Source organism: Populus alba, chromosome 2 (assembly GCF_005239225.2).
Source record: "Populus alba chromosome 2, ASM523922v2, whole genome shotgun sequence".
Lineage (NCBI taxonomy): Eukaryota > Viridiplantae > Streptophyta > Magnoliopsida > Malpighiales > Salicaceae > Populus > Populus alba.
In genome coordinates, this window is record NC_133285.1 from 16,900,105 (window position 1) to 16,927,143 (window position 27,039).

Genomic DNA, 27,039 nt, shown 5'->3' on the forward strand with positions numbered 1-27,039 from the left:
TTACCTCTTTTGTCTTCATTCCACACAAGTAACGTGTTTTGTTGGCGTGTTTTGTTTTCTTCTTGGTGTAAGACGCAAGCCTTCTAAATTGATATTTTTTTTAAAAAAAAAATCTCGATATTTAAAAGCTTGATTTCATCCTTGCTAATCCGGTAAAGTTAGTTCTTTTTATTATGGGGGTAAAGTTTTTTTTTTTATTCATAATACTCAAACTTTAAATTTTATTTAAAAAACAAGTATCGAATATATTAAAAAACCAATTTTAAAAATATAAAAAATTAATTTTAAATAAAAAATATTTAACTTTTTATAAAACAATATTTAAAAATTAATAAAAGAGATCTAAAAAACATTATAATACTGTTCATTCATTCTCGACCAGTTTTTTTTTACTGTTTTTCATTTGTTTAGCTACAGTTAGGTGACCAAGCCAGGGTCAATAGAGATCCCAGAGCAACTTTAAAACAACCAAGGATTTTTCCTGGGTTTGATGATTGTGGTAATAGCTGGAAATGATATACGTGTATTTTAATTTTTTTATATTTATAATTTTATTTACATTAAAGAAATTTTTAATATTTTATATTTATATTCTATTTATTATTTATTGAATACTAAATTTAAATATTCCATATAATTTTAGATTTTCGAATCAGTTTTTATTATTTAAATTTTAGATGAAAAATATTTTAAAAAAATATTCAATTACAAAAACAAACATATCATAAAAAAAACGTGATTTTGTTTCCAATTTTTATGATAACTTTCAACATCATACTGTATATAGGGTTTGAAATAAAACAAGTAGGAATCTTGTAAGACTATGTTAATTAGCTAGTTTTAATTTTGGTTTATGATAGCATCAAATTACAGAGATGCCTTTAGTCGGATTGGAATTGGGATGGCTTTGCTACCGAACCAAACAACAAGACATGATTCCAAGTTACTTTTCCCGAACTATGGAAAATAAATTGCAAGGTTTCATGGATAGATAATTTGATGCTTAAATTATATATTTTTTAAAAGATCATAAATATAAATTCATTGATCAATTCTAAATATATATTAAAAAAAAAAGAAGCATTGTTTTAACTAAAATAATCTATCCCAGTCGATCCAATAATCTAATAACATGATATATTTCCCAACTTGATTTTCGAACTAGGTATTATATAGAATCCCTGAATAAAATTCAGAAAACTAAGAATTAATGTATATACTAAAATATGTATTCAATAATTAATTTTCAAGACATAAAGAATGAATCACTTCGGGATGAATTAAACCAGGTTATACATGTAAGAATTAATATGATATGATGATGACAATTTGATGCGTATAATGATGGGGAATAAAAAAAAAAAGCAAACTACAACATTGAAAACTGATATAAATTCGATGTGCTAAGAAATAAAAATTAGGTAAGCACTTGAGATGTATGGACTTTAACTTGTCATTATATGTTTAATTTGAATTTTAATAGAAGCATGCGAGGAATACCAATTTGTGATATCAACTAAGGTACTTTTTTCTACAAGTAGTGTGAAATATACGTGAGGTGTCATAAATATCAAGACTTGGGAAAAAAATATGAAAAGGTTTCACGTGAGTCGGAATACCAAACCCAACATTAATGTTATAATATCTTTACGAACCCAGCAAGTGGAAAACACTCACACTAATATGATTAAGCTCACAATACCAATAAAAATTCATTACATATTTTAAATGAATCAATAACTTGATTGAAGACAAAAACATTAAAAAAAAGTATTTCAGCATTGATTTTGAAAGGTTCGATTAAGTTAGATTTGAAATATTCATTGAGAGAAAATCTTAGTATAAATTATCAATTTGCAAAAAAAGTCTAATCCAATTTTATTTGGTCCATGAGGTTTCAACAACAAGGCGACGATTTTTTCAAATGTTCAACCAACCTTATATTTATAATGTTTTATATGCGTTTTGTGGATTTCTAATTAGTTTTAGACTTTCTATTATGTATGAGAACATTAATTATTTTCTTTATGTATTAGGATTTATTGTTTTGTTTCTTTCCTTGTTAGGTGAGGAGAAAACATACAAAAACTAAAAAAATCAATCTAACTTAGAAAATAAAGTGGCAGCGAAGCTTTCTAATTATACAAGGAGGTTATTCTAGCAACTTCAATTGTGTTTTCTAATATTAGGAGGATCTTAAGTGGTGGTAAAAGAAGGGAATTAATACCAGCAATTACTTTTCTTTTAGAAACAGAAAGAAAAAACATAAATCTAAAATCAGAATCCTATTATAACTTGGAAACATCATAAGCGATTACATTTCCTTTAGTTTCTAGAATTAATGGGCTGCATAGAAGGCTATATATAAGCTTCAAATCAATTTTGTAATATTTTATTTCATTTTCTTCTTCTCACAACATAAAAAGGATTTAATATTATGGGTTTTATTTTATTTTGTTAGCTATTGTCCACGACTTATTTAGATTTAATTAATATTTTGTTTTTAACTAGAATCCAAGGTTTGTTTGAATCAGGTTAGGGCTTTAATTTTAAGGCTTTGGGATCAATTTTGTAATTGAACCAAATCAATCCACTATAGCAGATCCACTAGGAGTAATATTTTTCAAAAACTATTTAAACACATGTAACCTAAATTTCAGCAGTCATTGATGAATACAACTTCTGAATTTTTCAATTTTAACTTGTGAGAGTAATTTTTGCATTCTCTGATTCTTGAACAAACTAAATCTGACTTATCGAAGATTAACCGTCTTTGTGGTGTTATTCGACTTCATTCCAATAATGTTGGTGCCTTGGGGTAGATTCTCATTGTGTCACACTCCTATCAGATCTATTTCAGCTATCTAGAATTAGATCTCAATCTTGATTGTGAATTGCGTGACCATATGATAATGAGGTTCGTATCATGCGCACTTCAAGTGACTCATGCAACACCTCCTAATGGTTAAGCATTTCCATCTACCATGTAGTTAGATGTGTCGCAGCGTCCTTTTTCAATTGGTACAGTGCTTGTCATCAATGATTGAGTGGTTTGTTATTGATGAGCTTTTTTCTTCTTTTCTCTCTCCACCCTTAAAAATTTTCTGATTGATCTTCTTTGTTTTTTTGTATATGTGCTTTGGTCTTTCATCTTTTAATTACTTATTTTTGTCTTTGACTCTTTAATAAGAATTTTATTTCCTTCAATCTCAATTTGTAATATTATGCTTTTTAAATTTGATCTTTATTTTTTTTATTCTTGATTTCTTTAGTTGACCCTTATATAAAAGTTTTGTTTTCTCAATTTTGCATTTCAATTCAAGTTTATTTAGTTTTATTGTTTTGAATTTGGTCCTCAATTCTTTTTTTTTATTATTTTTTTTCTTTTTAAAAATTTGAGTCTATTTTTTTTTTCAATTTCCCTTTTTTTCCTCTTTCCTTTTGTATAAGTATTATATTTTATTTCAATTTAATCCTTTAATTTTCATTTTTCATATTTTTTTTTTTATATTTGGTCTTTAGTCTTTGGATTTCTTGTTTTTTTTTTCTTAACTCTTTTGTAAAAATCTTATTGGTTTTTAATCTCACCCTTTCAATCCAAGTTTATTGTGTGTTATTTTTTTATCTATTTTTTTTTATTTGAGTTATTTTTCTTTCCAAACATTCCAAACTACTCAAATACCAAACAATTTTTAAAGAGACTTTCTAGAGTATTATTATATTATTATTATTATTATTATGTGATATAATTTGGTATTTTAGTAGTTTCGGCTTTTACCTATTACTTGATTAGTTAAGTAGCTTGAATTGTTTTGCATCAAATCCATATATAGTTGTGTTTAAAACTTTAGTTTTATAAAGTTAAAAACAATTTGTTTTTCATCATAAAAACATGTTTTTATTTATTTCACATATTAAAACTTATTTAACAACAGTTTTAATCAAATGTATATTTTTTAAATTACTTTTTAAAATCACAACTAAAAATATTTTCTTAAAACCTATATTTTTTTAAACCAAAACCGCAAAAATATCCACAATATTAAACACACACTTAGCAAAGCAACTTTAATATAAAGAGGGCAAAAATGGTTAGTTACTTTGGAAAGAACATGAGAAAATAAAAGGAGAGGGAGAAGAGTATGGATGAAAATTTAATCTAAATATGATGGATACTAATCTAACCTTACCTGAATAAATAAATATTTTTTAGACAAGATGAATAGTGGGCGGAGTAAGGATATTGTCAAACCCAACCTTATGTGTGTGTGTGTGTTATTTTATCATTTAATATATATTTATATTAACCATTTTATTTTTTAAATAATTAATAAATAATAATTGATAATGAATAATGAATAATGAATACTTAAAACTTATAAATAATTTATAAATATCTAAAAAAATTTTTAATAAAAATTAATAAATAAAATATAAATATTAAAAAATATCTTAGCCACGATACTCATCGACATCGACATTGGCATCCCTAGAGGAGAGCATATCACTGTCCCAAGCATCCATATTCATGCTCTTTAAATTTTATCTAAAATAGCTAAGAAGTCATTTTAGCTAGCTAGCTTAAAAAAAAAAAAAAAATTATTACTTTCATGCTCTCTAAATTCTAGCATCCACATTCATTCTATTAAGACTGTGTTTGGTATTGTGGTAACTGTTATGGTTGTGATTTGAAAAAAAGTTATTTTATAAAAAGTGTTTTTGGTTGAGGTTGATTTGATATTTATGTACGTTTGGTTAAAATTATGGTTGAAATTGAAGTTGAACAAAAAATTGTTTAATGTGTTTGGTTAATAATACTTTTGAAATTGAGATTATAAAATAATTTTAAAATATATATATTAATATTGATGGTTTTTAATTTAAATATTGTAGATTTAACTATTGTTATTATATCATGAAATAAATAATACTTTATATAAAATATTTTTCATTGTTCCATTAAACTATATACAATTCTATCACGTATGAAATACATCTGACAAGTACTATAATTTTTTTTGGTTTTTGAAGCGCGCAACAACATCAGGTAAAATATAATTAGGAATGAAAATTGGAATTGCGATCAAATTCTGCAAATGATACGTCAACCCGTGATCTCTATCTAATTTATGTAGTGTCATTGAATAATGTTAAATACTAGTTTTTCGAATAAAACACAATTAAAAAATTAAAAATAATTTTTATTTTTTATTTTACTAGGTCGGACCCGGTTCAATACATGTAAGGCTTTAAACCAGACCCAGTCCGGCCTGTCCGGCTAAAACAATGCAGCATATTACACTTTTTATGTTAATTGCATTATTCAATTAACAGTGCAATTAGCATTTGAAGCAACCACAACTAAACAATTGTTTGATAAATACAAAAACACAGGTAAATCTTGATGGGGCCACTATATATTGCATTTGAAACGCTAGATAATGGAAGCAGCTCCGTGCTGCCTTTTCACTCGCACTGTTCATTAAAGTGAACAGTGCCAGTGAATCTTACCTGCTTTCTACGCAATTTTCATGCTAATTGCTACTGTTCTGCCTTCATGTGCTAATAGCGATGACGGCGGTCTTTGTATAGGAAATGAATGAATACGTGGGTATATAATTAGGAAGCAACTAGTTCTCGACACAGTGGTGGATACAGAAGTTTGCAATAGGAATGCAATTAATTTTGTTCTTGCTAATAATGTTAAAGAGAAACAAGCTTCATAGGAGGGCTAAAGAGAAAGGTTTGTGTCCAAATTACATTACTTTAGTTGCTCCACTTACTGCTTGTGCTCCTGCCACGCTAGTAGAGATTGGCTTGGAGTCGTTTCAGTCAATGTTGGTGATACCAATATTGGAGGCAATTGAGACGAGGTTACTTCAATTGTAGCCACAGCATTGTGGGCGATAAGTGGTGTCATCAAATACTAATGCAGGGGTGGGGAGATGGGGTCTGGCTACTGATGTGAGAAAGTTGAAAACATTTCTCGTTTTAGTATCACAGTGGTTCGCAGAGAATTTGGCCCAAAATATACTGTATGGATAGATAATTATAGCACATTTAGCTTAGGATTGACAGTATGATGTAGTTGTTTCTGCAGTCGGTTGGTTCCAGAAAAGAATGCCGGAGCTCAGGTTGGTGTCTCGGTGGGCTTTCAAACTTTGAGGGTTCTGAATGGCTCCTTCAGCTGCTCCGGTGGGCTCTTCATAACTATTGACCCTTCTTGTGGAATTGTTAACCATGTGGTCATGCTTCTTTAATGCTCAATTGGTTTGGTTCTTTCTCAAATCTACTCTAAATTACATAGCTGAAGTTTGAGAACAGCTTATTGGTTTGGCAAGTCCCAAAGATTGAATCAAAATGCTAAACAATCTTGTGATTCACTGCAATAGGTTGGAGTGGCTGGATTTTGCATGGTGGGTTGCTCTCTCTATTGCAAGTTCTGTTTTGGTTCCTGAGGTTGATGTTGTTGTTGCGTTCTATGGTGTTCCTTCATCACGACTCGCTGACCCTGCTCAAGCTAAGGCACCTGTTCAGGCTCGCTTTGGAGAGCTCGATAATTTTGTTGGCTTTTTAAGATGTTACGGTATGTCGATTTCTTTAGAGTTTGTTGACGCTAACTATCATCTGCTGCTTTCAATTTTACTTAGAATTATCAACTTGTCCTTGCCTGGGAGCTAGAGAAAAACTGCTCTTGGTACTTTTTATATTCCATGTTGGATACATAAACTTGCAGCTTCAAATTCCTCTGAGAGTGAGAGCTCAATTGCAGGTTCCAAGTGTGGGTGGTAATCACACTCTCAAACTGTAGCACTTGAAGGTGCGCTTCAGGTAATTGAGTACGTGTTACCGTGGGAATTTTATCTTGAGTTATTAATATTATTGTTTTTTTAACTGATATATTGAACGAATTTGCTGTTGTTGATCTTCCTTCTTTAAATTTGAAGAATAAAATGAAAAACTCGTCAAGAAATACGAGGAGAGATGCATTACTGAGATAAACAGAACAGGTGAACAATGAAAGCTTGCATCTGAATCAGAAGAGGGAGCTTCATCATTCTCCCTTCTCAGTCTTTTTCCTTCGTGTTCTTTTTTCTCATAGTGCGGTTAGGCCTGTAAAATATGTTGCCTCAAATCAAACTTAGGCAGTTAAGAAAATCAAATGTCAGATATGTTGGTTTAACAATACAAATGGATCATAGATGTATTCTCTTTTTATCTATTATGAGTTTCTAAGCTGGCAAAACAAAAAGAACTATCGTTTTTAGCCATATGTTCATCTGATATTCTCACTGAGCTCACATGTTAGACATGTATAAATATTGAGAGTAGAGAAAACAGACAGGATTCATCAACATTAGCTGGTTGAAAATGTAGTATAGAAATGATCTACTGTTGAATTCAAGTTAAATTGTCTACAGAATGATGTTTCCTGCTCTGCCAGCCTTCGGATATTGAATGCATGATGATAAGATGGATCATAGATGTACATGTATTAGAGGCGCATTTGATCCAGAAAGCCTCCAAAATCAAAATGTAAATTAAAATTTACTAATGCTGTTGTTAATCTTGATAATTGAGGCTGCCAAGACTCAGGAGGAAAAGATGAAAGCATCAGGAATTCCGTATGAGGTACACATTTATCCAGGCAATGCACATGCTTTCATGAACAGGTCTCCAGAAGGTGTGAAGAGGAGGAAGGACATGGGAATGCCTGATGAGGATGAAGCTTCTTTTGAGCTGGCTTGGTCCCGGTTCAAAACATGGATGACTTGTTTCTTTTTTCTTCTTTTTTTTAACGTGGGTGTTTTGGATAGCTTACACGTACTTCAGTTAATTCCACGAATCCTGAAATTAACGACGAGGATGACTCGTTTGTTATCTGCATGAATGAATGCTCATTTCTATACATCCATCTCGGCTCCATGCTTGCTAGCTTGCATGTAGCAGCATGGTATGTTGCATAGACACGGGCTGGGAAAGCCTGGCATAAATTATGTGTGTTCCCCTCCTGTGCAGGTCTGCTTTTGGTAATCTACATCACCATGAAATGTCTCAGAGAAGATGCAGTGCATAAATCTGGTTTGTCTGATGATTGATTGTCATCATACGGCTCAGATACTTCTATCAATATGAATTTCTTACTTCTTATTTTCATTGGACAAGAGTTTTTTTGGAGAGTACATTAGAAAATTTGTCATTTTACTCTTTGTTTCATAAATTTTATTTGTATTTTTTTAGTTAGTTCGAAGTTAGCCTTTAAGATCTCAGTTAGTTTTTTAATTTGTTTTTTAATAATTATGAATTTAAATTTATTTAATATTAATGAAAATTTATATAATTATTATTTTTAAAATTTTTAAAATTAATTAAAATACACGCAAACCAACTCAAATATCTATTTTAATAATAATAATAATAATAAAAATAAAAATAAAAAGTTTAGCTTCAAGAACTCGTAAAATTCTTCTTTTCTTTCATTTTTTTTTTTATTGGAAAAGGCAATGTGGATATGATGGAATGACAGGAATCCCAGTTAAAAGAAAGGGTGTTTTGGGTATTCAGTTAAAATAAAGGAATACAATTGAAATTGCCTCCTTGTTGAGTCTACACGAAGGAATGCCGTTGCGCAAGCGTTTTTTTAAAAATTAAAAATAAAAATTTTTATAAATTAATTACTTTGTATATTTTATTTTTTTGATTTGTGAATTTTTTAAATAAATTTTTTAAAAATAATAGCTAATATAATAATAAACAAAAACGATACAAATATTCTAGGTAAGGGTGAGAAAAAAACCTAAAAACCGATTAAACTGAGAAAATTGGAAAAAAATAACTGAAAAAACCCAAATTATTAAAAAAAATCAATTAAACCGATTAGAATTTTAAAAAACTGATCATTTTTTGTTTAAGTTTTATAAGTCTGAAACTGAAAAAATCGAACCAAACCGAACTCAAACTAAAAAAACAAAAAAAAAACATAGTCAAACCGGAAAAAAACCGAGTCAAAATAAAAAAAAAATCAAGCCAAAGCGGTTTGAACCGGTTTTTGATCTAAAAATAGAATCGAAATCGATCAGTTTGAACTAATTTCAATTTTAAAAAAAAAAAAGCAGTTTGCTTGTTGTTTTTTATAAAAACTAAACCAAATAAAAAATAATTATCCCTAATTTCTGGCATTAAGAACCTATAACAAATTTTCTACAAGGTCAAGGTTTACTTGACTCCATACCAGAGTATAAAAATGAGCAGAAAAGTTAAAAGTTAAATTTGGGTGATTTGCTAGCCATTGAAATCTCTAATGGCTCCCTGTTGGCTTTTAAATTAAAATTAGTGTTTATGAATAAAAGTCCTCGCTTCCATAGACTCATCGGTACAACTACAAGTCTTCCAACAAATGGCAGCAAAGTCGTTGGTTTGGCTAAGATGGCTAGATTTTAAAATTAAGATAGTAATTATTTTTATAAGTATTTTTTATTTAAAAATATATTAAAATAATATATTTTTTATTTTAAAAATTTATTTTTGACATTAATATATTAAAATAATCTAAAAATACTAAAAAATATTAATATGAAGTAAGGAAAAAAAATAAAAATAAAAATTATTTTTAAAAAAATACTTTTAAAATGCAATAACAAATAAGTCCTTAATGAATGCTTATAGATAAGCTTCTATGGGTTTAAGCGGATAACGTATTCACTCCGGGTGTGTTTAGGAATATGATTGAAACTGTGTTTTCTAAAAATATTTGTTTAAAATTAATTTTTTTATATTTTTATATTATTTTAATGTGTTAATAGTAAAAATATTTTTAAAAAAATAAAAAAAATATTATTTTAATATATTTATAATTAAAAAATATTTTAAATTATAACTGCTATATAGATATGGATGAACTAGTTGATCTCTTGGATATTGAACTGTAACAATGGCTCATGGTGTTGGAAGACACTGCTCCTTAATCCGGGGTTGTTGATTAAGTGTTTATTTGGATGTGAAGTAACTTATATATATATATTTTTTTTTAGAAAAATGCATTTTCTTTTAATTTTTAAAAATATAATTTGTGTTTAGAAAATATTATTTTTAAAAAAAAAATCATCACATTTCAAAGTAAAACACGATATGGATCCTTGATTGTACTATCATAGTTTATGGCTGCCGTGTACGGGATGTTGAAAGCACCTCCGATGAAAGGGAAACATGATAGATTTAGATTTTTTATATATTTTTTAAAAGTGATTCTTAAGAAAATTAAAAAATATATTTTTTTATATTTTTAAATTATTTTAATATGGTTATATCATAAATAAATTTAAAAAATAAAAAATATTATTTTAATATATTTTTAAATAAATAATATTTTAAAAAAATATAAAAACAAATTGTATCGCGTCGCACAATCTTTTTCCACACGGCATCTTAGATAGAGTAACTTGTGGTGATACATGAAACTCAATATTTAAGTTTTTTTAAAGTTGAAGTTCCAGCTGGTGATTAATGTGAAGCACACAGCCATAAGAAAAGGATGGACAGGCAATGCAATTTGGTCAGTGTTTTTGTATTTTAAAATGTATAATTTAAAAAAAAATTAAAATATATTTTTTATTTTAAATTAATATTTTTCAATTATTTTAATATACTGATATTAAAATTAATTTTTAAAAAATAAAAAATATATATTATTTTAATATATTTTTAAATAAAATATATTTTAAAAACAATACAATCACAATCACAAACACTCACTTCGTAAAAATTGGTCCACAGTCGATGTATCTTCAAATGAGCCACATAGACCCGGAGCTTCCATGTTTTTTAACCATTTATATGTTAATATAAAAAATAAATTTAAAAAAAAATATATATATATATATATATATTATTTTTATATATTTAAAAAAAGAATTAAAAATCAATTTTTGCCGCAGTTTCCGTGGCAAGATGAATTTGCAAGTAGCTAGCTAGAAGACAAGATGGATAGTCACGATCAACGAAAGATGCAGAGTTATGAAAGATGCATGCAGAATCTCAGTCTTTCACATGTCCCGTTCCTTATGATGGGCGGTGGATATCAACCCATTTGTTTTTCTTTTATTTGTATTTATTTTTGTCTTAACACGTTTACTTAATTTATAAGCCCGAGTCCACCTAGCTTGTTTTCGTGTATAGATATTTGGTCAAGTTTGTTTGTTTTTTAAGTGATTTTTGTGATAGTAATTTTTAAAAAATAAATTTTTAAAAATTATAGTTAGTTGTTATTAATTGAATTTAAATATGTTTTTGATAAAAATTATAATTAAATTTTATGTGTAGTAAAAAAAATATATAAAATGTTTGTATTTAAAAGTGTAGTTATGATTACTTTTCAAAGTAAGTTTTTACTTGTAAATGTATTAAAATAATATTTTTTTTTTTAAAAAAATTATTTTTAATATCAGTATATCAAAATGATTTGAAAATACTAAAAAAAAATATTAATTTGAAGTTGAGAAAAAAAAATAAAATAAAAATTATTTTTTTTAAAAAAAGCCCTTCTGAAACACCAAAACAAATAAAGTAAAAACTCAATTAAAAAAACATGTAAAAACTACTTCACAAAAACTACGTTTAAACTCAATTTTTTTAATGGACCCCGCAGCATAAAACACATGATGTGTTACCAAATACCTTGTTGTATTTGTTTCACCGCAAACACAAAAACTAGTGGAAAAACAAACAAAACCTTATAAAATAAATAACATACATTATATATCCGACTAGCTTGTAACCCATTTTTTGTTTCTTTGTTAGTACCATTTTAAGTTAATTTCAAACATAAAAATTATATAAATAAACGTTATGTATGTAATTTTGGTACTATAACTTTTTAAAATTAAAGAACAAAAAAATATTGTTTATATTTAATAAAATAAATTAAGAATATATATATTAACAGATAAATTAAAAAATAGTTTTTAGTGCTAATTAAATTACAAATCGAAACAAATCCGGTACATGAAACTATGCTAGTGTAATTTGATAGTTTAAAATTGTAGAAAAAAAGAAAGTTTGACGGCCAAAACAGTGTATCTAATAGAGTACATCACAAAACCCTTATTAATTTTTTTAGAGTAAATTTTTTTATCTTAATGATCTTAAAAACATATTTTTATCGGTCTAATATATTTAGAGAAAGTTAATAATTTAAAAAAAAAAATTAAAGTTTAAATTTAAAAAAAAATACCTCCTTAGAATTAATATAAAGTTAATTTAATACATAAAGTATACGGTGGAGTGGCCGAAATGCAACAACATATTCAATCGTCTGCTTAGGGCATCAAATACATGTGCTGATAAAATAAAATAAAACCCTGTTATTATTGTATGTTTGTAGTGGGACATATTTTCTGCAGCCGACAATTAATTAATATGATAGTCTTTTATAGTGGAATTTAAACATTTTTAAATTACTTATGTCATTGAAGTATTCTCCTTCAATTAGCTGCTTATTACCGACACCTACAAATTTTGTTTTTCCCATATTTCTAAAATATATAGTATTACAGTGTAAAGAAAGATGAACAAATTGCCTAGAGAGAAGATGATTAATGTTTAAAGATTGAAGGTTGGATAAAAAAAGGGATGGAGTTATGTGCCTAAAGATTGAAACCTTACATGAAAGTGAATGTTTGAAACTAATTATACATACAATTAAAAAAAAAAAACAAAATATCAAGAACTATATTGAATTCTGATCAAATTCCAAATTAAAAACTCTAATTTCTCAATAGTTAACTTTGACAACACATTATCTAGTTCATGTTCAAAATGCACCGTTTGAAATAGATGATAAATGATGTGTTATTTATCTTCTTTTATGGTAATTTCAGGCTGATCAAATTAGTATTTTAAAATGAATGAATGTGAATCTACAGACCAAACTTTTAAATTGAGCAAGGTTAGATTAAAACGAAATGTGTGTTTTTCCTCTACCGCCCTCAGGTGGTCTTTGACGATGATGACGTTGAAGTTGATCCGATAAAGCTTCGAAAGTGGTCATTTCATCTAGCCACGAATGTGATACCCATTGTGCAAAATCATTGATTTTTTTTGTGTTCACATTTCCAACCTTCTCGATGGGTTCTTATCAAGGGTTAACCATATTTCTCTCAAGATCAAACTCATTAATCTTCAAGTTTAGCAAAACCATTGAAATCTTCAAAATCTAGTTTGTCACAAAACCATCAAAGTATGTAGCTTATAGCAGTTAAAACCATTCAAAACCATCCCCATTCTAATAAGAGGGTCATGCATTGATCAATCATTATCAAACCTTGATCAAAATCTTAGCTTGAAACCTATTAATATCTCTTGAGAAATTAGAGCACGGAGGGGAAAAAAATGAAATGAGGGGGAATAGGAGAGAAATTTTTTTGATAAAGACACCCTAGTTGTAAAGATTCAAGAGCTTAGCACAAGGATTTTTTTTAAATTTGAAGGGGTCGAAACTTATAGAGACAAGATTTTACAAAAGAGAGAAAAAGAAACAATAACCATTGATTAAAGCTTTAAAGATATAAACTTTCTTTGAATTAGTAGGTTATGTCTATGAGGCACACCTTTAGCTCTTTCTTACATGTTTTAATGATGTTTTGGTGTTATAATGTCTTTAGTTTTGATTTTAATTAATTCATAAAACTATTGTTTTTTCTTTATTAATCCTGCTTTGAGTTTTGTTGGATGTTTAAAAAATATTTGAATAATTGCTTTTGGTGAAATGAAATAGGTTAGGAATCTGTCAAATATGGTAGTAGGTTTTACATTTTTTTAGGGGCTTACTAATAAACGTTTTTGGCTCCTGGGTCTTGGTTGAGTTTTGTGAAGTGTTAAGGTGTCAATTTTGTATCCTAAATTGTTAAATATTCTTGCTGTTTAGGTTTGATGGTTTTGGGAATTGAAACCCCGTGAATGTTTTTTATAAGTCTTTATTTTTTTAATTTATTTTAAGTGCACTTATAATTGTCTCCTAACATTTAATTTCATGCAAATTTACCTTTGTTAAACTCAATTGTCAGCCTTGAAGTTGATTGTTATTTTCATTTTAGTCATTGGTTTTGAATTTATGCATTTTGAACTTCAATTGACCAACGAACTTTTAATTTTTTCAATTTAGCTTTTAATTTGGTCAATTTCAACCTCTAAATTCACACGTCTTTTTCAGTTTGGTTTTTTATTTTGGATTTCTTCAATCAAGTTTTTAATTGCCCACTAAACTTTTTTATTTATGTAATTAAGCTCCTGATTTGACCAAATTAACTCTTAAAAATTACAATTCGACCTCTAGACTTTAATTTCTTCCGATTAAAACCTTAATTGACTTCAAAAATCAATTTTTCTCCCGACATTTGTTTTACATTTTTTTTGTATTTTCTAATTTTTTGTCTATATGGGGGACCAAAAATGGATAATAACATATTTTATGAATAATTATAAATGAAACTAGAATTATTATTCTTTTATTTTTTATATAATCACATAAGAATAATCAAGATATTGTTTTTTTTTTTTTTCGTTGTTGAAAATTGCTATATAGATTATGACAAGTTTTTACATGAAGAACCAAATTTCTGATAAAAAAAACAACATTGTTCATTAAAATTAAAAAAATGAATAACCTAAAGATAATTTTGTTAAAGGAATACATTTTCTTTTAAATTTAAATCATAATCATTTGAGTTCTCACGGAGTTGGTATTTTAATTGCTTTAATTTTGCATTGAAAGAACCATGATGTTGATAAAAAAAAAAAAATCATGTCTATGTCAAATAAAAATGGAGAAATAAATAGATAAGATTTTAACTAAATAGATTTATATATTTTTTTCATAATTTAAATTATTTCAAACAATTATTTTAATAATTAAAGAATTTAATAAAATAAGTTTTGAAAATGACCCAGTAGAAAAAGCTAGTATTAGTGGTAGGTAGAGCTGTCATTATAAACCCCATCTATGGTAGAAGTGCACTCATTCCAAACATCATCTCAAAATTAAGATAGAAATCATTTATTATTGAGAGGGTGTTTTTTTATAAATAATAATAAATTTTTTTTTAATAAATTTTTTAAATAATATATATAAAAATAATATATTTTTTTTATTTTTTAAAATTTTAAATTAAACACTTGATTTATATCCGGTGGTGAGGCACTAGACCATCAACTTCGAATGAATTTTTCGAAGGACAAGATTTCTGTTGGGTTGATAATGACTGATGGGCACTGATGGGGTTCTTCTCTTCTTTTATATTTGTTTGACCAAAACTAACCAAAGGCAGTCGGCAGAGATCTACAACACGAGATTTTATTTTATTTTATTTAAAAACGTGTTTTGATCATAACTTCTCCCCTGGTGTTCCGTGTTTGGAAATATAATAATTATTATTTTTTAAAGTATTTTTTTATTAAAAAAATATGTTAATAATATATTTTTATTTTTTAAAAATTATTTTTGAGATTATCATATCAAAATAATTTGAAAATATCAAAAATATATTAATTCAAAATAAAATAAAAATTAATTTTTTTAAAAAATACTTTTTAAAAAAACTCTCATAGTCGGTTTTCATCCTATAATCTCAGTTGTTTTATATCTTATCCTGATATTTTTATTAACTTTTTTAATATTCATTTGTTTGAATCTTCAAGTTTCAACACAGCATTTTAAAATTTGCTCAATACTTTGCTAGTTTAGTGTTTGAAATTGTGATATATAATATTTTTAAAAATATTTTTATTTATATTTTTTATATTAGTATATTAAAAAAAATACTAAAAAATATTAATTTAAAATTTTTAAAAAATAAAAATTTTAAAAAAGACGGCACAACTTTTACTACTAGCCATGATTAGGCTAACGCGTGAGAGTGATTTTAGGTCTGTATAATCGTGAAGTTTATTAATGTCAAATTAATTAGTGGCATGATTTTCATCGATGTGAGGTCTTTTGGCAATTTTGCTTGCTCTCATTTCATTGACATAGGTTGGAAATGTAATCCGGGTTGCACGTGTAGTTTTCTTGATTGTGGTTATAATTAGAGGTGGGTATAGATGTAATTTAAAATCATGTTTGTTTTTTATATCTTCAAATCTTTTTTGAAAATTTTATTTTTTTCTTTGTTTAAAATAATATTTTTTTTTTGTTATTTTTAGATATTTTAATGAGCTGATATCAAAAATAATTTTTTAAAAATAAAAAATATTATTTTTTTTATTTATTTTTAAGTAAAAAACACTTTAAAAAACAACCGCAATTAAACTCCCGAATAGGCTATTAAATAAACAATTGTCAATTTAAAAAAAAAAAAAGTTTTTTTTCAAATTTTTTGACTTGAAATAACTTGTTGATTCTCTTCATTAGATATTTTTTTTTTCAAATCATATCTTGAAGAAACTCAGGGTATTTGAATTTTTTTAAAACAATTTGAATCTTCTTTTTGACCAAATGCAAATGCATTGTAGTTCCTTTTCAACCTAGTAAGAAATTACTCGTATATTTATTTATGAGTTGAAAAAACATTTCTTGGATTATTTAGGTTTTGAAGAATTTTGTACCTCTACCCGATTTTATTCAAAGTCAATTTGAAGAAATTCCCAGATTTTCCATTTTTGCAATATTTTTTCAAAACTTTGACCCTGAGTCATTTTAAAAACTTATGGTACTTCAACAACCTTTGAATAGTGCTCACCCTTAATTATTATAATGGTGGTTTGCTTTAACATTTTTAATTTTAAGTGATAAATAAGGTAAATGTCTCAAATGTACTTTTTACATATTTGGAAAATTATTCAATATGACTACATTTTATATATAATATATAATTTTTTAAAATATCGTTCTTCAATTTGTTTTTTTATCCAAGCTAAACAGAATTATATCTTTTATTCCTATAATTTTTATTTTATTTTTAAAAAATATTTTTAAAATTAGCGCATTAAAACAATCTAAAACATATAAAAAATTAACTTTTAATAAAAAAATTATTTTTTTGAAAAATATGGGTGCAACCGCGTTTCCAAAATCTCTCTTAAAAATATATTTTTTAAAAAATATTTTAAAATTTTTATTTAAAATTAATATTATTTATATTAATAAAAATATTTTCAAAAATAATTATTAACATATTTCAAACATCTCATTGAATCTATCGTTGAAATTGTTGAAGGCTCCATCCTATAATTGTATTTTAAAAAAAAATTAGAAGATATTATTTTAATAAATAAATTTTCTTTGTAAAAAATCAATGGTTGATGGCTGGATTTTGTTTGGTTCTGAAATAACTTTAGTGTTTTACTAGATTAACTATATATATATATATATATATATATATATATATTCAAATAATACTTGAATTAACTAAAACAATCCTAGTTGTTTTACTAGATCAACCAAATTATTTCATTTTTATTTTTTTTTAACTTGGCCAGTCAAAACCCCACTTCACTCCATGTTTTAAAACTATATTATTCGTCATCTTTTTCTTTGAACCCGTGCTTGATTTTACTAAAGTGTTGCTCTCTTTTGCACTCCTCCTCTACTCCCACAACCTTCACCGTTCAAACACAAAACAACAACATTCATGAACCATGATCACTAAAAGAGAGTCATGATAATTTATATGATGTTCTAAGAAAATAAGTTAGAACTTGTCGATCACGCGTAGAAATTAACTCTTCTTTTCTTTTTGCTAAAAGGGTTCAAGTGGTATGCCATAACTATTTATTCAGGGGGATAGATTTTTTTATTATTATTATAAATATTGGTATCCAAGCTAATTTGCGCGCATCTTAATTAATTTTATGATTTTTAAAAATTAATAACTACTCCACTTATTATTAAGGGTAGATTTTTTTATAGTCAAGAAAAGAGTTTTTCCCTATTTGAATGCATGTATCTTTATTCTTGTTGCTTAAGTTTGTGTATTTTCAAGAATTTATTGATTCATTGTTTTTAATTTTACAAGCTAGTAAAATATGACTTCTCAAATAAAAATCAACGAACGCTCAATTTCCTCAGCTTTTTCACAAGCCAAACATATATTCACCGCTAATTTTAAGAAATATGTTTGGTTAAATCTAATATACAATAGTTTTTTATATTTAAAATAAATAAATAAAATAAATTATTTTAGTTTTTTCAAAATCAAAACTTCAAAAATAAATATTATGAAAATATTTAGAAAGTATTCGAAAGTGTAATAATAGTTATTTTTAATGAATACCGTTAATTATTATTATTATCTAAGTATTTATAAAATGGATACCCTTTTCTTGACGTGTTTATAAGTGGTCGGTGGTCACTGTTTCAGTAATCGGGTATTATTCTTACATCTAGCCAGTCAAGGATATGTGTACAGTTTTACCATAAAGGCCAAGGGATCCGGTCCACTGGAACAAGATGCGGCCAACCTAGTCTCTCAATCAATTGGTTCGAACCACACTATCCTATATGTGTTGGTATTTTACTCAGTTTTGTTTAATGAGTTATTTTAGCAAATCTAATGAAGGTTAGATTTTAAATAAAATTTAAAAAATATATTTATCTTATAATATTTTATAAACAGAGCTAAATTAATTCTTTTAATAAAATAATACAAAATTATTAATTCAAGCAATTGAGGATTGAATATCTAATGAGTTTTTAAAATGTAGTTGTAACTATTTTTTGAAGTGTTTTTTTATTTGGAAATATATTAAAATATTTTTTTATTTTTAAAAAATTATTTTTTCACATATCAAAATAATTTAAAAATACTAAAAAAATATTAATTTCAAATAAAAAAATTAAGTTTTTTTAAAAACTTTAAAAACAAAAAAAAACTCAAGAAAATAGGAAAACCCCCGTCCGAGTCTCGTAACTACGCTGTCCAAGTCAAAAGAAACTCTGAGACAAAGGGCCCCACGAAAGTTAAGTGGGGCCCATAATAAAAGTTGACTAAGGCAGCCCATTTTCACAAGAAGAAGAGGCGCCGGGCCAATAGGGGCTGTGGATTTTTGGAACGCGTCAATCTCCTCTTCTCAAGTCATACATACGCCTTTGAAAAAAACCCGAATTACACATGAAAATGATGTGGAAAATGGCTCTCGATCAGAAAAGACTTTGCCTTCCCAGGGCCCCACTTTTTGTCACGTTGGTCACGTTTTCAAATGGTCCCACTTACACCTGTCTCTTCTCTGACCAGGCCATAACTTCATCGTTCTGCAAGAGGTTACGATGTTCGATTCGGTTCCATTTTGGATCCAAAATAATAACAACTAAAAAAAAAAAAAAAAAGTAATAATTGAAGGTTTAGAATCGAACTAAACTGAAAACAATTTCAATCCGCCCAGTTTCTTTTATTAGGTTGGATCCAATTCTTCAGTTTGTACAGGAAAATTTGATGACACTTAAACAATTACGGTTAATAATTACAGTATAAAAAATAAATAGATACTCCATCATCATTGATTTGCGCCAAGTTGAGGGTGAGATTAATTTTTTTAATATAAAAAAATATTGACATGATCATATATTAAATTAATTTTTGAAATCCACAAATCTATATTATAATACTATGACAATTTTAGAAAAAAATAAATTAAAATAAATTATAAAACTCAATTCTCAATTAATTTAATATTAAAGGATGATATTAAAAAAATTCAATTAAAAAAGACATAAAAAATCATCCAGAGTCAACACAAGTTAACCTCTAAACTCATAACTCAGATTATAAAACTAACATAATCTCGTAAAAAATAAATTAAAACATATTATGAATTTCAAATCACAATCAACAATTCAATACTAAAAGATAAAATTCAAAAAAAAAAAATCTGAAAAAAATTGAGTCAACCTGAGTTAACTAGCTAAACTCTTGGCTCAAATCATGTGATAAAGATAATTTTATAGAAAGTAAATAAAAAAAATCATGGAGTTCAATCCCTGATAAACTTAATATTAAAAAATAAAACTAAAAAAAAAATTAAAAAAGAGAGAAACATAAAATTAAAAAAAAAGTAGTTTATTTTAAGAAAAAAAATTCCTTTCATTTTTGTTTATGTGAGATGTGAATTTCTCTCTCCTTTATTTAGATATTTCTCCTATATTATAATTATTGGTATAGCTTGAGAACCATAGAACTTTTTGTTTGGAATGAGAAGGCTTCTATTACCATTCATATTCCCCTCAAATTCAGTATATTGTTTCTTTATTATTTTCTTAAACAAGTCACATATCTTGATAGCAATGCTAAATATACAAACAAATAATATTAGAATTTCATATAAATATTTATAGCTAACAATAAATAAAAAATCACTTATTCTATAAATATTAAATGATTACTTAAAAATATAAAGAGTAGTGGTATATATCAATTTTGGAAAAATATTATATATAATATTTTTGTTGGAATAGCTTTATTTATTATTAGTATTAATGTAACATCCTCAACTTTTGAAATATGATCACTAATAGTCCCTTCAAGTTAATATCAAAACAAGATAATTTGTTTTTGTCTGTTGTTAAAAGTAACGGTCGATCAAATCAATCTTGTCCAAATTTTTAGTTATCGAATTATTTTATAATTTATAAATTTTTATTATTAGTTGACTGGTTTGAACATCATTGTTTCTATCATCAAACAACCTATCAAACAAATTTACAAATCTAATTAGTCCACCAATTTAAACAAAAATATACTTTTTGCTATTTATCCTTTAATCACTAGTTAACTTTTGGCGTAAAACTTGTGTTCTCTCATTAACAATATTTTCTACAAGTCTTGGATTGATTTTTTCCATACTTTTGGATTCTTGTCCAAGCTATCATTAACTTTCATTCTACGTTGTAATTCTAGTCCAATCATCCCAGATTTTATCTCATATCATCAAATCTCATGAAATAATTCTCACATTTAATAAATGAATACAATACATTATATAATTTCATGGGAAGACAATATAATTTAAATTCATACATAACATAATAAAAATCTAATAAGAAAATCTTATCTTCAGCGATATAAAAAGAATAGTTCTTGACATGCTAAATTTCTTTACAACACAATTAATATAACAAAATTACATCCTTGATAATTAATTAAATGGAATCCTAGACATCTACTCATTCAGTTTTAGTTACAAAGTACCTAAAATTAATTTAACATTAAGTATAGATTTAAACCATGAAATTAACATATAAATATTAATACAATTCTTAAAATACATATCATATACTCAACTTGTTTTTCGAACATCTTTATAATCTTATCAATTTTTTTTAATATATATTATGATATTTTTCTCTTCTAGATGTTTTTCACTTATTGTCACTACTTATAACCAGTGTTATTCTCCATTTCCTAGCTAACTAGTTTCATCGCACATTTACTAAGCATTAGCTTCATGATTAGTTAACTATTTCTAGTATTTCTACTACTTATCACCGGACACTAGCTTTATTATTGGATAATTAGTTTTATTATCCATTACTAAGCACTAGTTCCATTTACATCAATATTAAAAAAAACAAAGAAAGAAATCTACCACATTTATTTGAGTATTATTACTTGACTTAATATAAAAGTTTTAAGGTGTAGAGCACTTATATGATATTTTAAGGTATTATTGAGGACTAACTCTATTTACATCAACTAGTTTAATCGCCTATTTTCTTCTTCTCTTTCTCTCTCTTATAAATTTCATTTCCTTTTTTTTTTTTTTTTTTTCAAATTCTCAAGGCTTTACAGCTAACATTATCATTATATGCTAGTTATTCACATATTTATGAAAATAAAGGTTACCTACCAATTTTTAAAGACATGTTAATCTGTATAATGGTTGATCACACCATAAGGATAAGTAAATAAATAAATTTGAAGTTCATGTCTTTACACTCTAATTTGCAGCCTTTTTTTTATTTATTTTTTATTTACAAATGATGATTGATAACCTATTCATAGGATGGGGATTCTACATTTTCTTACGGTGGAATTGTGCTCACAGAATCACAAATGGATTTTATCCAAATCCATAATCAAACATTTAACACAAGAACCATACACTTTTTAGTTTTTATTACTACTAAACGCTTGTATTCGGTCATCTTCTCAAGTCTCTTACCCCTCCCTTTTTATTGCCGAGTCCACTGCCACCGTTTAAAGACTTGCAAACCCTCCTCTCTCTCCCTCTAGTATTTTCTTTTTTATCTCTTGATTTATGGCCAAAGGAAGTGGTGGACTCTCCATTGATTCAGATCCAATCGCTACCGGTGGCTTCTTTCTACACAAACCAACTGTGCTCACTTCTTTCCCTGAAGAGAACACCAATCCCAAGTGGAAACATCTTGCTGCAACTAGCGCGACACAATCCATGGATGTCAAAGCGACTAGATCTCCTCCTTCTACTTTCCAATTCCCAGTCAAACTTATAAACACAAATGAACATGACCATGACCATGACCATGATCCTGATTCTTCTTTGCCATCTGATAAAAGACGACGGTCGACGGTCATCGATGAGATGGACTTTTTTGCTGACAAGAAACATGATGTTGATCGCATGACCATCATAAACAACGGTACCGATGATTTAAAAGACTCTGGAAGTCCTGCTGGATTGGAGCTAAACGTCAACGTACGTGACTTGTACCAGAGTTTATGTCTTCAATGTTCCTTTTCCCCTCTAACTGTATTTCTTTTGGGTTATACAGACTGCTTTGAATCTTCTTACTACCAATACTAGCAGTGAACAGTCGACGGTGGATGATGGCGTATCGTCGAACATGGAAGATAAAAGAGCCAAGAGTGAGGTAAGCCACCATCAAGTGATGGAAAAAATGAAGCTTTACACAAGAAATGATTTTGGTTAATTTTTGGGTGTATTTTTTATGTTGATATATATATGTTGCTGTGCTATTGGTGTTTGCAGCTAGCAGTTCTGCGAGCTGAGGTAGAACGAATGAAAGAGGAGAATCTACGGTTGAAAGACATGCTAACTCATGTTACTAGTAATTACAATGCATTGCAGATGGATTTAATTACACTTCTGCAGGGCCAAAATTCTCATCACAAGGATGAACAGCATGATGGCAAGAACAAAGATGATGGGATAGTTCCAAGGCAGTTTATGGATCTTGGTCTAGTTGCTGCGACGGGTGGTGGTGACACGGAGGACCTTTCTCTATCTACATCAGAAGGAGGAAGGAGGCGTGATCCAACAAGATCATCTGGAAATAATGCAGAGAATAACAATGAAGATGGGACAGGTGAACAAGATAAGAAGGGAACCGATCAAAGAGAGGAGAGCCCAGATCAAGGTCGGGGCTCTCATAAGGATGCTAGATTTAACTCGACGAAAAGTGTTGATCAAACGGAGGCTACAATAAGGAAGGCTCGAGTGTCTGTTCGAGCTAGATCAGAGGATGCTACGGTACAGCCAATTTTATTAAATTAGACACTGTAGGGTGCAATATTAGCTGAATTTTAACTGATTATGGAAATTTATGCCTCTTTTTTAGATATCGGATGGATGCCAATGGCGAAAGTATGGACAGAAGATGGCAAAAGGAAATCCATGTCCTCGAGCTTATTATCGGTGCACCATGGCTGCTGGTTGCCCAGTTCGAAAACAGGCATGTTTCCAGTTGTTTCTCTTAATTATTCGGCATCATTTGCTTCTTTGAGAGGATTTCTGTTGCATATTATAACATATACTAAAAAGTATTTTTACGGTGGACTGTATAATATAGTCTATAATAAAACAAAACACTGATGTTTTAGTTTTTTTTTTAAAGTTTTTTTTAGTTGTTTGTTTATGTTTTTTGGGATTTTTTTTGCTTCTTTCTTTGTTTTTTTATCTTTTAACAAAAAATTTTTGTTTAATTTAGTTTGTTAATGTTAATTTTTTAGTTATCAGACTTTCATGACATGTTTTTCAGGTTTAATGGGTTAACCTGGTTTGACAAGTTAACCCATAATTGTTTTTTGCTTTTTTTCTTTTTAATTATTTTTTTCGTTTAGTTTAATTTGTTAATGTTAAATTTCTTTCTATTTAGTTATTAGACTTTCTTGACACATATCTTGGGTTTTACGGTTTAACTTGGTTTCACGAGTGAACCCAATTAATTTTGGATTGACCCGTTAATTTTTTTTTTGTTTTTTTATTTTCATAAATTTTTTTTGTTTAATTTAGTTTGATAATATTAATTTTTTTAATTTAGTTATCAGACTTTTATGACACAGATCCTGAGTTTAACGAGTTAACATGGTTTGATGAATTAACCCAGATTTTCTTTTATTTTTTTATTTTTTATTAATTTTTTTTGTTTAGTTCAGTTTGTTAACGTTCATTTTTTTTTATTTAATTACCAGACATTCATGACACGGATCTTGGATTTAATGAGTTAACCTGAATTTTTTTTTTTTTTTTTGCTTTTTTTTCTTTTTAATTTTTTTTTCGTTTAGTTTAGTTTGTTAATGTTAAATTTCTTTCTATTTAGTTACCAAACTTTTAGGATACGGATTTCGAGTTTGACAAGTTAGCCTAGTTAATTTTTGGGTTAACCCATTAATTTGTTTTTTCCTATTTAGTTATCAAACTTTCACAACACGAATCCAAGGTTTGACGGGTTAACCCAGTTAATTTATATTTTTTTTTCTTTTTCTTCATTAGTTTTTTTTTCTTGTTGGTTTTTTTTCTTTGTTTTTTCTTTTTAATTAATCTATTTAATTATCACACTTTTATGACATGAACTTGCAGCTAGACCCACATCCAATGCTATTGAGTCTGGTATTGCAGCCACATCCACTTAAATTTAGGTCATGCAAGTTTAATGCTATTATTAATATTATAAATATTACTATTGGATCAGACATTGCAACCAAATTTAAAACTATTAGGTATAACTTTTTAGAAAAACCTAACACTTTTAGATCTTAATTTTTTTTAAAATATAAAAAAATAATTGATCTACGGCATCTCACAAGTTATTTAACTAATATAGAACTAGAGGAGTTTGATTCATTATGCAGTATGGAGTATACTGCCACTAATTCTCGGAACTCGCAATTAATCGATCGTACTGTGATTCATGAAGACTACGATCAGATTATTGATTTTTCTTCTATCATTCAACTATTAATACTTTCCCTTTTCCTCCTATTAATCTGAAAGGGGACGCTTGAACAGGTACAGAGATGCGCAGAAGATCGGACCATCCTCACAACTACATACGAGGGTAACCACAGCCACCCTTTGCCTCCGGCTGCCACGGCAATGGCATCCACCACATCATCGGCGGCAAGAATGTTGTTGTCAGGCTCCATGTCTAGTACTGATGGACCGATGAACTCAGATTTCCTTGCCAGAACGATCCTCCCATGCTCCTCTAGTCTCGCCACCATATCTGCTTCATCTCCATTTCCTACTGTTACGTTGGATCTAACCCAAAATCCCAGCCCTCTACAGTTCCTAAAGCAACCAATTCAATTTCAAGTCCCATTTCCAAACCCACCTCAGAATCTTGCCACCGCTTCAGCTGCAGCATTGCTGCCTCAGATTCTTGGACAAGCACTCCACAATCAATCAAAGTCCTCTGGCCTGCAAATGTCTCAAGATATGCAACCTAATCGATTGGGTCACCAATCACAATCTGCATTGCAGCAGGGGCAGCAAAATTCATTGGCTGACAGCTTGACCACAGCGACTGCTGCCATTGCAGCTGATCCTAACTTCACTGCAGCTCTAGCAGCAGCAATTACCTCGATAATTGGCGGGGCTCACCAAAACAACATTAATAGTATTAATAACGTTCAGACAACGACCAGCAACAACAATAGCAATGGCAACATAACTACCGGCAACAACAATAGCTATGGTCACAATAAAATTACCAATTCAAGTTTTCCGAGCGATTAAAATAGATTCTTTTCTTGTTTCAGTTGGGAAGATTTTCCTTTTCCTTTACTTTTACCATAGCAAACAAATTCATTTAAAAAAAAAAAATCGAGAGAAGAGGGTTGGTATTTGGAAGGATTATCATGCATAGGTTTGGTATTTTTTGGTATTTGAATAATAATTTCTTTCGAACATTTCTCAATTGTATGGCAACACAAATATGATGTAAAGGTAAAAAGAATATTAAATTATCTTTCTATGGTCTCCTAAATAAAAGAAGATTTTCATGTTTTAATTTCTACAGTCTATTAGTCAAAATGTTTGTATCTTTGTGCAAATGAATCCTCTCTCTCTAGGTGAAGCCAAACCCAGAAAGCGAGAGAGGAAGTAACGAAGAAAGAGATGAAGTTGAAGTAAATAGCATTAAATTCAATCTTTGTCGGAGTTGCGTGTACAAATAGGGTAGTTGTCACACCATGATGTGGGCCATCAAGAGGAAAAATATATAATGTGGAAAATTGGAATTTCCCATGAAATTAGGTATTTTAAAATATGTATTGGTTTCATAAATTTTGATAAAGAATTAGTTACGAGAACAGCGATATTCTTGCAGTATCTTTGTTTATCAAATGTTATATATTCTATGTTTTTTTAAAAAAAAAAAATTTGTGATTACATTTAATTATTATAATTTTTTTAGTTTTTTTTATTTTCAATTATTTTGTAAAAGTTTTTTTGATGCTGGTATCTAAATATAGAAAATTCATTAATTTGGTTATTTTTAAAAGTCAAATTTTAATATCAATTTTTTTTTTTAAAAGATTTTTATGTTCCTGAAAAATTTGATATCAATACCAAACAAAAAAACTTGCCAAGAAGGCTAAATTAAAGTTCAATTTTTTAATTTCCAAGCTAACACCTAGAGTTCTTGGATTTTTATTTCTAAGATCTCATTTGCTTCCAACATTAAAAGCAAATAACAAAACAATTGTTTTAGAAGACTAGGGTTGAGTTTTAAAATTTGAAATTGTCATTTATTAACTCCTTACAACTAATGGCGTGTTGGGAATTATAAATGCCATACCTTCTCGTAAATGCATGACGTCGCAATGACCCTTC

General features: G+C 27.9%; 1 protein-coding gene and 1 pseudogene across 2 annotated transcripts; both read left to right on the forward strand.

The window, feature by feature from the left end:
* Positions 1–5,700: 5,700 nt before the first annotated feature.
* Positions 5,701–8,099, forward strand: LOC118042694 (uncharacterized; annotated as a pseudogene).
* A 13,994-nt stretch (positions 8,100–22,093) lies between these two features.
* Positions 22,094–26,215, forward strand: LOC118042685 (probable WRKY transcription factor 31). Of its 2 annotated transcripts, none has more exons than XM_035050406.2 (5): positions 22,094–22,659; positions 22,736–22,834; positions 22,954–23,454; positions 23,543–23,656; positions 25,213–26,215. In XM_035050406.2, exons 1-5 carry the CDS (start codon positions 22,243–22,245, stop codon positions 25,939–25,941), a joined length of 1,860 nt encoding a protein of 619 aa, XP_034906297.1. In that variant the 5' UTR covers positions 22,094–22,242; the 3' UTR covers positions 25,942–26,215. The 2 variants fall into 2 exon arrangements, with proteins under 2 accessions (XP_034906297.1, XP_034906298.1); XM_035050407.2 differs by having other exon boundaries at positions 23,077–23,454.
* Positions 26,216–27,039: the final 824 nt, after the last annotated feature.

Coding starts and splice junctions, on each gene's coding strand:
- LOC118042685 (XM_035050406.2), top strand. CDS start 22,243: ATGGCCAAAGGAAGTGGTGGACTCTCCATTGATTCAGATCCAATCGCT. Junction 22,660..22,735: donor GATTGGAGCTAAACGTCAAC/GTACGTGACTTG, acceptor TGGGTTATACAG/ACTGCTTTGAATCTTCTTAC. Junction 23,455..23,542: donor CTAGATCAGAGGATGCTACG/GTACAGCCAATT, acceptor CCTCTTTTTTAG/ATATCGGATGGATGCCAATG.